The following is a 13,798-nucleotide window of genomic DNA, read 5'->3' as shown; positions in this document are numbered from 1 at the left end:
GAAATAAAAGAGGTTGCAAGCTTAAGTACTGTAACTGGTTAATTTTATAAAATCCCAGCAGTGAATACATGGTATATTAGTATTCTGTGCAAAGAGATGGGCTCTGCTCACACTCAACTTGTTTCACAAAGGAGATTGGCATGTGGTAAAGTGTTATAACACATCTTTGAATTGTTATACAAAATGAGAATTTTCTTCTTTGAGAAAACATACCTTGCACATTACATGTACAACGCACGCTGGCTGACTATTAGTTTAGCTGGTGGACATATTTGTCCCACTGAATACACTAAAGTTAAATCTTCAAGGTAAAAATCAAATAGATTGATATGAAAGATAACTGGTGGGTTCAGGAAGGTTTGCCTTTAAAGAGGTCACATGGAAAAGGAAATTACTGGGATCCCATGTTATGGGACTTTTAAAAAGAATGGAATTAAAAGTGATCAAAACACTATTAAAGACCAAATATTAACTCATTTGTCTGAATTGTATTCCAATTTTCATTATTTTTTCTTGGAGTCGTATACAAATATCCAGATACTGATTGTATTCAAAGCTCATTGTCAGTAATAGCTCACTCTATTCCAGTGTTAACTATCTCACTTTATGAACATCTTTTAGAACTGTTTAGTGATCACAACGAAGCCCAAGTTTTCAAATTTAACTTACCAGGAGTATTAGTGATGAAGCAGTGAAAGTGTTGCTTCCATTCACTTCATTATGTCTCTGAGTCTGGGTTTTCAGCAATGATTTATGTGATAACTAAACACAGAAATAGTTTAAGCTTGGAAAATGCCTTATATCCAGCACTATCAGAGATTCAATCCAAGACTGTGCTATCATGCAGTTCAAAACAGGACCATTCGGACCATTTGTCCAAACACAAAAAATACTTTTTTAGAAAATTACAATTCTAAAAATCTGAATTAGATCTGCTAATGTAATTAAACAAATTATATGCAGTTGAATAAAGTCACAAAACCATTCAAACTCTAGTGTCCCTCCTAAACTCATTGTCATGAGTCGGGGATGGGGAGTATATTCAGTTGTGGTGAGCCACAATCTTTTAAAATCTCTCTAAAAGGGCTGCAGAACTAAAAATTTTGTCAAGCACACCTTTAGAAAAGTTACTGGTAACAAATTTAATTTCTAGGTCCTTCAGTAAATATTACAGAAAGTGCCAATAGCGCCAAAGAGTAAAAATTTATCATATCACTATTTAGTATGAAGTGGTTATGAGTTAGCATATCTGGAAACCCATTAAATAGTATCAAAAAAGTTACATCCACTAACTCAATAGTTAACTTAAGAACACTAATAAAGCAGCAGTCTAGAACTAAACACCTCCACAGTTTTTTTTATTTATAAAACTAGCCCGTTTCATTTGTGCATGATGAAGAACTAATCCTGAAATCAGCAGTTGGATGCCAAGATACTAGTCAGAACATTTTTTCTTTGTTTTGTTACAGAAAAGTTACAACCCCTAAGAAAGATTATATATCTAAGAGAAACACTAGTAGAACCAGGTCTGTAGACAGCCACCAAACTAAGCCAGAGTACAATTAAACCAAATAAACATGTCAGTCCACTGACATGACTAATGGACATAGATTAAAACTATGTTATGTGCAAACACTTCATTTTACAATCAAAATTATCAGTAATGAAAACGCATAGCTTTTGTTCTTCAAAATGAAATTTACATCTTTAAACTGTCCATTTGAAGCCAGATATATGTCACTTCCAAAAAAAAATAAGATACTAACATGTGTCCAAATTTCCATAACTTGGCCTTTCCTAGAGCTGAGAAGTTATGTATTCATGTTGAATCCAGTTTAGGATTTGGCTTTTTTCACAACTCGGGGCAACTGCACTTGTATTTCCCCTCAGTTGTTCAGCAAAGGCACCCACTCTTGTCTTCCAGCTCCTCAGCCATTGCCTTTGTGATTGGAGACCCACATTTCTCCTCCTTTTGATTGAGGTATTCCTAGGCTGTATAGTTCCCTTTGTTCATTATGTATTTCACAGCAAAGGCAGCCTTGCTAAACTGACCTGCTTGCTTCCCTTCAGGGTGATTGTCCACAAATCTATATCATTCTTAATATAAAACTCATTACAGACAAAAAAAACGTTAAAACCAATAAAACTCATATGCTAATAAGCTTATCAGACACCTCCTTGCATTAAATGCTGGCAGGCTGTTCTTCCAACCCTGTCCTAAGAATTGGGGCCCTTTGTGAACCAAGAGTCCTGCCAGTTGTCTGGATCAGGATGAAGGGAATGCACTCAATCAGCTTCAACTCAAACTTTCTATCCAAAAGTCCATCTTTGTCTGTTAGTCTCTGGAGAATCCAGTGTGAACTAGTATACACATCTCCCCAAGGGAGTGGCTTCAAACACTGATAACAGAGGAAGCTTATTAGCATCCCTCATCCCTTTTAGAGAAGCTACATCAAAATCCACAACACCATGTATACAATTTCAGTTTTAATATAATGTATGTGTTCACTCAGTAAAGCTTATCTTAATTCTAAAAGGTTTATTTAAGATATTTCAGAATATTGTCAGGCTGTTACCGCTCACTCTCACTACTGTGGTGTACTAGATGCCGTGTAATGTGAAGTCATAGCCACTGGCCCAGAGGACTTACAATCTAAATTATACAAAGGATACATCACTGTACTTCTTTTTCAAATCTGTCTTTTTATTAAACCAATCCCACCGTATATATTACCAAGTTATATAACCTGAAAAAAGAATGAGCTTGACACACCAAAATTCTATCTTAGGTGGCCTATACAAACACATGATATACTGTAAATGGTCTCTGAAAATGGGAATAAAGCCTACTAATATGTGTGCTCCTAAGTACAGGAGAGCTATTGACCATGCATCTGTAAATGGAAATCAAAGGATAATTCTCATTTCTTCCCCAGTTTTGTAATTTTACATTTTTTTCCCAGATACTTTGTCAATTATAGTACTTAAGAAGAAAGGAACATTAAGAACCAAACGTATCCATGTCAGAAAGTACGGTATCAAAAGCCATCAGGACTAGCTGGTCAAAAATTCTGACTTCTCAGCAGGAAAACGCAGATTCCAGGGAATTGACACATTCCATGGGAATGTGTCAATTCTGATAAAACTTCTCATGGAAACAAGCCAGACAAACAGGAAAGCTGGCTGCCTGGGGAATTGGGCATTCCCAGGAGACAGGTGTCCAAAGCAAGCTAAAATATTGCATTTTTTCCTGGCAGCTCTAATCATGATAAAGGGTCGATTTATTCTAATAGAAAAGTTATTGAAGAACTTTGCTCTACGTAGTTTTATTTGGAAAGCAGAAAAACAGAAAATATTCTCAGACTCACCAAACCAGCAGTAAGAGAAGGAGCAGATTGTCCCAGGGACTGGTTTCTCATGCGTACTAGGTTTGAGGTTTCACCAGATGGCTGCCATACTGATTGTCCCACTCCACTGTGCACGCTGCTAGATAACGGAAGCAGCTGCTTTCCTTTAAAAACAAAAGATGGTCTTAACTTTTTACTAGTTTAATGAAGTATAGGTTACATAATACAATGCTTAACCAAATGCAATGTATAATCCAATGGTTTTCTAATTCATAACCATTTTCAAGTCTCTTCTTCGAACCCTTTCTGATTTATCAACTTCCTTCTTGAATTAGCAACACTAGATCTGGACACAGTCTAGCAGTGATCGCAACAATGCCCTATACAGCGGTAAAAACATTTATACTCCTACTCAAGATTCCCTTGCGTATGAATCCCAGGATCAGATCAGTTATTTTTATCACAGAATCACACTCAGAGCTCATGGTCAGCTGATTACCCCCCATGACCCCAACATCTTTTTCAGTCAGTCTTCCCCATGCTAGGGCCATGGTCTACATCAGGGGTCACTAACGCGGTGCCCGCGGGCACCATGGCGCCCACAGGGGCATTTATGTGCGCATGCCGAGTAATCAGGGCCAGCCCACACTATTGTTACGCCCCCGCCCCCAGGCGCACAGCACGTGCACGGCCTCCGCAGCCAGGCACACAGCACGTGCGCCGCCCCCACCCCCCCAGCAGCCCCAAAAGGTTGGAGACCACTGGTCTACATTCTCTCTTAGAATGCAGCAACACTGCATCGTTATTTCAAGATATCTGCGAAATAATGAGAGCGTCTACACAGCCATTCCATTATTTTGAAATAGTTTCTATTATTACTTAATTAAGCTTGTCAGAATTTATCTGAGCATTATCTTTTATCCATAGTTAATTACTTTCCCTTTTTTGGCATAGACAGAGTGCAATGTCCCTGTTACTCACATTTCAAGAATCCCAAAACTGCTATGTCCAAGCTCACCAACATCTACTAGATCCCCATGCATAGTTCGAAAATGAAGCAGAGCCTATAGTTTTACTGCATTACATAAATACAGAACAACAAAATCATGTAAGACAGAAGTCCAGCAGCAGAGTGGGGGCTATCCTGTTTATTGCATTGAGTGTAACATGTATGATTACCTGCCCTGTGGGCGGGTGGGCCTGTGTGTGCACCCGGTGGAAGGAGTTCCTGACCCTCAGAGACCGAGATCGGGCTTTGGAGGCCAGGGTGGCTGAACTGGAGGAGCTAAGAGAGACCGAGAGGTATGTTGATGAGGGTTTCTGGGACACTGTAGTACCGTCCCACCTCTAGTCTGACAGCCCCAGCACTGTTAAGGAGGATGAAAGGCTCAGGGGAAGAGAGCAATCAATGGGAGCAGAGGCAAACCATCCCATAGTTGGGACCCTCCTTATGGTATCCTCTTGCACTGAGGATACCTCTCCGGGGGAGGGAACATCAGTTGCTGGAAGAGGCAGGTGTTAGTAGTGGATGATTCGATCATTAGAAACATAGATAGTTGGGTTTGTGATGACCGAGAGAACCATATGTTGACTTGCCTGCCTGGTGCAAAGATTGTCAAGTATCAGAGGTGTAGCCGTGTTAGTCTGAATCTGCAAAAGCGACGAGGAGTCCTGTGGCACCTTATAGACTAACTGAAGTGTAGGAGCATAAGCTTTCGTGGGCAAAGACCCACTTCGTCAGATGCATGTAGTGGAAATTTCCAGAGGCAGGTATAAATATGCAGGCCAGGATCAGGCTGGAGATGACGAGGTGGATCCAATCAAAGAGGATGAGGCCCACTTCTAGCAGCTGATCTGGAGGTGTGAATTCCAAGAGAGCAGAAGCTGCTTTTGTAGTTAGCGAGCCATTCACAGTCTTTGTTTAATCCAGAGTTGATTGTGTCAAACTTAAAGATGAACTGAAGCAAAATGCAGGACAATGTAGCACTTTAAAGACTAACGAGATGGTTTATTAGATGATGAACTTTCGTGGGCCAGACCCACTTCCTCAGATTGGTTCCTGAGTAACCAATCCTTGCAACAAACCTCGGTGCCAACTCTGCCCACATATCTACACCAGCAACACCATCACAGGACCTAACCAGATCAGCCATACTGTCACTGGTACATTCTCCTGCACATCTACCAACGTAATATATGCCATCATGTGCCAACAATGCCCCACTGCTATATACATCGGCCAAACAGGACAGTCCCTACGTAAAAGAATCAATGGACACAAATCTGATATTAGGAATGGCAACATACAAAAACCTGTAGGGGAACACTTCAATCTTCCTGGACACACAATTGCAGATCTAAAAGTAGCCATCCTGCAGCAAAAAAACTTCAGGACCAGACTTCAAAGAGAAACTGCTGAGCTACAGTTCATCTTTAAGTTTGACACAATCAACTCTGGATTAAACAAAGACTGTGAATGGCTCGCTAACTACAAAAGCAGCTTCTGTTCTCTTGGAATTCACACCTCCAGATCAGCTGCTAGAAGTGGGCCTCATCCTCCTTTATTGGATCCACCTCGTCATCTCCAGCCTGATCCTGGCCTGCATATTTATACCTGCCTCTGGAAATTTCCACTACATGCATCTGACGAAGTGGGTCTTTGCCCACAAAAGCTTATGCTCCTACACTTCAGTTAGTCTATAAGGTGCCACAGGACTCCCCGTCGCTGGTACAAAGATTGCGGATCTCTCAAGGCATCTAGATAGACTTATGTGTAGTGCTGGGGAGGAGCCAGTGGTTGTAATACACGTAGGTACGAATGACGTAGGGAAGAGTAGGAGAAATGTCCTGGAGGCCAAATTTAGGCTCCTAGGAAGGAGACTGAAATCCAGGACCTCTATGGTGGCATTCTCAGAAATGCTTCCTGTTCCATGCACAGGGCCATGTAGGCAGGCAGAGCTTCAGAGTCTCAATGCATGGATGAGACGATGGTGTAGAGAGGAGGGGTTTAGATTTGTTAGGAACGGAGGACACTTTTGGGAGAGGGGGAGCCTATACAGGAAGGATGGGCTCCATCAAACCCAAGGTGGATCCAGAATGCTGGCACTACATATTAAAAAGCTTGAAGAGCAGTTTTTAAACTAAGAGATGGGGGAAAGCCGATTGGTGCGGAGGAGCACATGGATCGGACGGAGACTTCTCTTAGAGGAGAGTCCATTGATGGAGATTCTCTAGGTTTTAGTCAGAAAGAGAGGAGGGGAGACGATAAAGCATGGGCCAGATCAGACAAGAAACAATCACATATAAAAGAATCTAATATATCAGGGAAGGGCAGACAAATAAACAGTGGCAATTTTTTTTAAAGTGCTTCTACACAAATGCTAGAAGTCTAAATAATAAGATCAGTGAACTACAGTACCTCGTATTAAAGGAGAAGATTGACATAAGAGGCATCACAGAAACCTAGTGGAATGAGGACATTCAGTGGGACATAATCATACTGGGATATAAAAATATATCGGAAGAACAGAATAGGTCATGCGGGCAGCAGAGTAGCACTATATGTGAAAGATAATGTCGAATCAAATGAAGTAAAAATATTAAATGAATCAACATGTTCCATAGAATCATTATGGATAGTAATTCCATGCTCTAATAAGAATACAGGCAGTCCCCGGGTTATGTACAAGATAGGGACTGTAGGTTTGTTCTTAAGTTGAATCTGTATGTAAGTCGGAACTGGCATCCAGATTTAGCCGCTGCTGAAACTGATCAGTTTCAACAGTGGCTGAATCTGGACGCCGGTTCCGACTTACATACAGAATCAACTTAAGAACCCCAGGCGTCCCCAAGTCAGCTGCTGCTGAAACTGATCAGCAGCTGATTCCAGGAAGCCCGGGGCAGAGCAGCTCTGCCTCGAGCTTCCTGTAGTCAGCCGCTGGTCAGTTTCAGCAGTGGCTGACTTGGGGACACCTGGGGCAGAGCAGCTCGGGTGCTGCTGGGTTGGTCCAGTAGCGCGGCCGCTCCTCGACGCTACTGGACCAACCCAGCAGCACCCCAGCCGCTCTGCCCCAGGCATCCTGATTCAGCCGCTGCTGAAACTGATCAGCAACGGCTGAATCAGGACTCCTGGGGCAGAGCGGCTGGGGTGCTGCCAGGTTGGTCCAGTAGCGCCAAGGAGCGGTGCTGCGGGACCAACCGGCAGCACCCCACCTGCTCTACCACAGGCCCCGGGCTTTGCCCCACGTCTCCCTGGTCTGCTGGGGGGGGGGGGGGCACAAGCTGCGTCTCCCCCCAGCAGACCAGGGAGACGCTGAGCAAAGCGGCGGAGGACCCGGGCCGGACCCGCGGCGCTTCCAGATCAGCCGGAAGCGCCGCGGGTCCGGCCCGGGTCCTCCGCCACTTTGCTCAGCGTCTCCCTGGTCTGCTGGCTCCCCCAGGGAGACGGGGAGCAGCTTTTCTCGCCCCGGAGGAGGCGGGCAGCGGGACCAGGCGTCCCGCAGCTCCAGTCCTCCGGGGCGAGAAAATTCCCGTTCGTAACTGCGGATCCAACATAAGTTGGATCTGTGTAACTCGGGGACTGCCTGTATAGCAGTAGGGATATATTATCGACCACCTTACCAGGACAGTGATACTGACGTTGAAATGCTCAGGGAGTTTAGAGAGGCTATCAAAATAAAAAACTCAATAATAATGGGGGATTTCAATTATCCCCATATTGACTGGGTACATGTCACCTCAGGACAAGATGCAGAGATAAAATTTCTGGATGCCTTAAATGACTGCTTCTTGGAGCAGCTGGTACAGGAACCCACAACGGGAGAGGCAATTCTCAATTTAGTACTGAGTGGAGCGCAGGATTTGGTCCAGGAGGTAACTGCTACAGGACCGCTTGGGAATAGTGACCATAATATAACAACATTTAACATTGCAGTGGTGGGAAGACCACCTCAGCAGTCCAAAACTCTGGCATTTAATTTCAAAAAGGGGAATTACGCAAAAATGAGGTGGTTAGTTAAACAGAAATTAAAAGAAGCTTCAAGGGGTAGCCAGGTTAGTCTGTTACAGAAAAAAACAACAATTGATTGGTTTCAAAGGGAAATCATGTCTTACTACTCTATTAGAATTCTTTGAAGGGGTTAACAAACATGTGGACAAGGGGGAACCAGTAGATACAGTATACTTAGATTTCCAGAAAGCCTTTGACAAGGTCCCTCACCAAAAGCTCTTGTGTAAATTAGGTTGTCATGGGATAAGAGGGAAGGTCCTTTCATGGATTGAGAACTGGTTAAAAAAAGACAGGAAACAAAGGGTAGGAATAAATGGTAAATTTTCAGAATGGAGAGGGGTAACTAGTGGTGTTCCCAAAGGGTCAGTCGTAGGACCAATCCTATTCAACTTATTCATAAACGATCTAGAGAAAGGGGTCAGCAGTGAGGTGGCAAAGTTTGCAGACGATTCTAAGCTGTTTAAGATAGTCAAGACCAAAGTAGACTGTGAAGAACTTCAAAAAGATCTCACCAAACTGAGTGATTGGGCAACAAAATGGCAAATGAAATTTAATGTGGATAAGTGTAAAGTAATGCACATTGGAAAAAATAACCCCAACTATACATACAATATGATGGGGTCTAATTTAGCTATAACTAATCAGGAAAGAGATCCTGGAGTTATCGTGGATAGTTCTCTGAAAAACGTTCACGCAGTGTGCAACGGCAGTCAAAAACGCAAATAGGATGCTAGGAATTATTAAAAAAGGGATAGAAAAGAAGACTAAGAATATCTTACTGCCCCATATAAAACTGTAGTACGCACACATCTTGAATACTGAGTACAGATGTGGTATCCTCACCTCAAAAAAGTTATTTTGGCATTAGAATGGGTTCAGAAAAGAGTAACTAAAATGATTAGGGGTTTGGAACGGGTCCCATACGAAGAGAGGCTAAAGAGACTGGGACTTTTCAGTATAGAAAAGAGGAGGCTGAAGGGGGATATGGTAGAGGTATATAAAATCATGAGTGGTGTGGACAGGGTGAATAAGGAAAAGTTATTTACTTGTTCCCATAATATAAGAACTAGAGGACACCAGATGAAATTAATGGGTAGCAGGTTTAAAAACTAATAAAGAAAGTTCTTCTTCACACAGCCAACTTGTGGAACTCCTTGCCAGAGGAGGCTGTGAAGGCTAGGATTATAACTGAGTTTAATAAATTCATGAAGGTTAGGTCCATAAAAGGCTATTAGCCAGGTGGTAAGGAATGGTCCCTCTGGCCTCTGTTTGTCAAAGGCTGGAGAAGTATGGCAGGAGACAAATTACTTATGTTCTTAACTTTTAGATGTTCTAAGAATAGCTAAATCACAAGGATTATGAAGTGCTGAATATGAAGGTATTACCGTAATGGGGGCCAAAAGTATCAAAGGCAAACCACATTTCTAATTGCCTCCACTTTACTCTCAGTAGATTTTCCAGCATGTAACTCTTTGCCAATGGACCTGTAGCATTGTCAGATAGGGGCTTCCAAATGACCATCGTAACCTGCTCTTGGACCCAGTAAGCAGGCCTCATTCCTGTCTTTATGCTGGAGGGTCAGGACAAGGTGCTCACAAGGTTCCAAAAATGGAGCTTTCTTCATTTGACAGGTTTAGACTGACTGCTGTCCATTACAGGCCTGCAAGATGATACAGACCACCCATAGGTATTGTTAGCATAGGTTGCGGAAGGCTGTTTCTGCCCAGCTTGCCATGGCCCCACCCATGTTCCACCCCCAGGTCTCCTCTGCCTGGATCTGGTTTCCTCCTGTTTTTCCGTGGCAGAGCGGCTGATGTTCACAAGACCCAAAACAAGGGCCACCAGGGCTGGAGTCACGGCCACACTATGCCGCTCAGCTGGATGGCACTGAGCGCACTCCTACTGTGCTGCCTGCCCACCAGGTGCTGGGGGTACTAGGGATGTAATAGTGTAGTCGATTAATTGATTAACCAATAAGCAAAAGTTTATAGGTTTATGCTATGGGCTCTATACATCATCCTTCACATCCCCCGCCCCGCCAATACATTTGTTAGCACACTGGCCAGCAGCCTGGCTCAATCCCGGCTTGCACCAAGTCAAGGACCTACCCCTGCTGCGGTTCTGCATTTAAAGTGTATTAGGAGCCAGGCAGGCAGGCAGCCCAGCTCAGCTCCTGGACCCAGCGCAAGTTGGAACTCAGACCCCACCCCTGGACAGGGGCTGCTGCCACCCCACGCTGCTGCCTATGTATCAGAGGCAGCAATGCAGGACGACAGGCAGCCAGTCCACAAAGGGAGCTGGTTTTTAAACTGGCTCCCCTCATGGACCAGCTCCCACCTGGTAAACCACGATACAAATGCAGCAGTGCGGAGTGACAGGGGTCTTCTCAGGAGTGGGGCTGGAGTGCACTAGCTTCCGGCCTCACCCTCAGTGACTATAGAATAGTCAAGTAACCAATAAGAATTCATGAGGTTAATTGACTATTCAATTAACCGCAATTTAACGTCTCTACGAGGTACAGGTGGTGCTCTGGGCTCTACAAGTAAGAGGAGCAAAAGAGGAGGTTCAGGGAAGAGAAAAATGGGCTAAAGGCTCACTTCCCCCAATAGCTCCTTTACCTGCAGCTCATAAACATGGAGTGGTGGATTCGTGGCCCGGTTCCAGAAGTGCTGATCTACTCTGATAATTTCTCCCCCCACTCTCTCTGCAGGCTGCAACCCTGGTGACGTACTGAGGATGGGGTGGCCTCCTTCTAAGCCAGATGGGTAGGCACAATTACTCCGCCATACTACAATCTCACTAACACAAAACAAACTATTCTGTTGGTTTGGGTTGGTTTTTCTTTTTTTACTTCCGCTCAGCAGCAGTTGTATCCTCCTTTGTGTTTTGCACAGCAGCAAGCACAACGCCAACAATTAATGACTCTTTGGTTTCACAGGAAGACAAGTTATTTAAGCAACTTCATTTGATAGTGCATCAATTATCAACAGCGTACCATATAAAGCAGCTTACCAGACAGAGAGCTGGCCAGGCTACCCCTTCGCAGTTTGCAGTCATCTTGACTTAGCTGGCGATGAAGTTTCATTTTCCCAGAAGATGAAAAGATGTCAGGGTTACTGAGCTTTCTGCAGAATAATGGAGTTGGTTCTGTTACCACATCCTTGAAGAAAACAACACAAACAAATGTCTTTAAGACACAAGGCAACAGGTTTCAGACAACAGACAATTTGCCTGCCCACTAATCACATAGGAATGGTCCATCCAGGCCTGCTGACAAGGGGAGACAGAGGAAGCAATTGCCCCAGGGCCCAGTGATTTAAAGGGGCTCCAGGCTGCCACCACAACTACTGTGGCAGCGATAGTGGCTAGAGCCCCAGGTCCTTTAAATCGGGGGTGGGGAACTTTGAGTCAAGGGCTGCTGACCCACAGAATAATCAGTTGCAGGCCACACGTAAGTGAGAATAAGCCTTTCAAAGGACGGCTAGAATCAGTATATAGCAGGAGCAGGCAATAATTTTTGACGGGGTGCCACTCCAAGATTCTACAAAGTGGTAGAGGGCTGCACTCTTCCATGATATTAATGAAGATGTGGGGTCTGGGATGGAGGTTGGGTGCAGAAGGAAGCTTGGGGTAAGGGACTGGGGTGCAGGATGGAGACTGGAGTCTGGGAGGGAGTTGGCATGAAGCAGGCGGTTGTGACCTAGAGCAGGCGACTGGAGCGCAGGTGTTTGGGGATATGACCTACAGTAGGAGGGGACTGTCATCTGGGGCAGGAGATTGGGGTGCCAGATCTGGGAGCAGGGAATCAATGTAAGAGGGGGAGAGAGGGTTTGAGTATATTGAGTGGGGGGGGCAGAGAGATGGGGCAGGAAACAATTGGGGTGCCAGAAGCAGGCTGTGGTCAAGAGACTTACTTGTCAGCTGCCAAACTAGCCTGCCTGCCTGTAGAGCTTAAAATGTTTCCCATACAGCCTGCCAGCCTTGCCATGTGCTTCATGAATAACTGAGCCCATGGCATGGAGTGGGGGGAATGTGCAAAGTCTCCTCCTGCCCTGCAAGGACCTCGGCACTTACAGTCAACTGCCAGCTGCTGCTCAGCTGGTGGGTGACTAAGCGCAGCACTCCCTTACAGGGCAGGGGCAAACGTCATGTGCTCTCCCTGCCCCCAAGCCCTTATTAACCTGAGAGCAGAGGGGAACACATGTAATCTCCTCCCACCCTCCAGGGGCCCAGATGCCCAAAGGGAACAGCCAGCTGTTCAGAACAGCTGACGGTTCTTTCTGCAGGGACAGGGGCGAACCCTTCATGCGCTCCCTACCCACAGGCCAATCGGGGACTGTGGGCGGGGAAGCACTGCAGTGTCCTGGCTCTGCCCCTTCCATCTGAAGCTCTGCCACTTCCTGGGCGGTCCAGGGCCACTTCAAAATCTTTCTTGTTATCACTACAGCTCTGAAAATCTGTGCATATCTGCAGATATAAATCTCCCATCCATTGCATCAATAATACTGTCAAAGAAGAAAAGGAGGTTTGTCTGGCATTAACGGTTCTTAACAAAATCCATATTGGATATTACAGGATGTAAGTGGAGTTCATGTTCATCTATTCTTACTGTTTCCATTACAATCAAATTTCCTTGAAGTGTGGTCACATCCACAGCATTATACATATTTGTACAGAGCCTAGCACAGTAAGGCCCCAGTCCTATCAGGGATACACGATCACTATCAAAAAATAATACTGGATCTGAAAAAAAATTTCTCCCCAAGTTTAAGGGACCCTTAATGGGTTTCTCATCTTCCTATGGAATTGTGCTTGTGTGTGGAAAAGAAAAAAAAGATTAATAAAATTCAGGATCAAGTGGACATTTCCATGCAATCCATTTCCTTCAAAAGCATCTCTCAGCGTCTTTAAAAGGATCTCAGACTTTTCTAACTTCCATGTGACCAACTGAATATTTATTCTATCCATTCTGTTTAGGAGTAATGTGCCTAAGAGAAATTGAAACTAGATATTATAACACACCATAAATACTGTGTAATTATTTACCCTTCATAGGTCATGTCAACACTAATTCCACATCAAAAAGATGATCCTTATCCAGTGAGCACCTGAGTAAGGGAATCATTCCTTCTTCTCTTCCCAACAGTAATGTGACCAAAATGTTTTCTCTATTTTTAAGTTATCATGAAGATTTTACCCAATGAGGTGGAGTAAATTTATATAGCCTCTTTTCTAGAAGAGTTCCTCTGGCACCTCTTTTGCAGAGAATTAGTAGCATAATAGGAGTGTAAAGTAAATTTCTCAACAGACCACGCATTAAAAAACAAGTTTGGTTTAGAAAATATCAGGCTCTAAACCAAACAAGTTTTTGAACAAATCAGGAAGTTCTAAGCAAAGTCAAATTCAATGTCCATCTGAAAGTTACTGATAGAGCATGGATTTT

The 13,798-nt window shown here is 44.0% G+C and overlaps 1 protein-coding gene across 5 annotated transcripts in view; it reads right to left on the bottom strand.

The window, feature by feature from the left end:
- Positions 1-13,798, bottom strand: part of MAST2 (microtubule associated serine/threonine kinase 2) — a 306,028-nt gene that overhangs the window by 264,828 nt on the left and 27,402 nt on the right. For all 5 annotated transcript variants that reach the window (XM_075935891.2, XM_075935889.2, XM_075935888.2 and 2 more), the window contains exons 2-3: positions 11,368-11,515; positions 3,369-3,511 (exon numbers count right to left, since the gene is read on the bottom strand). In XM_075935891.2, the coding sequence (XP_075792006.2) occupies positions 3,369-3,511; positions 11,368-11,515 (291 nt within the window). The remainder of the gene's footprint in view (positions 1-3,368; positions 3,512-11,367; positions 11,516-13,798) is intronic.

This window comes from Pelodiscus sinensis, chromosome 9 (assembly GCF_052426305.1).
Source record: "Pelodiscus sinensis isolate ZL-2025 chromosome 9, ASM5242630v1, whole genome shotgun sequence".
In the NCBI taxonomy this organism is placed as follows: domain Eukaryota; kingdom Metazoa; phylum Chordata; order Testudines; family Trionychidae; genus Pelodiscus; species Pelodiscus sinensis.
Note: the sequence above shows the minus strand (reverse complement) of the source record. Positions and strands in the feature narration are given on the sequence as shown.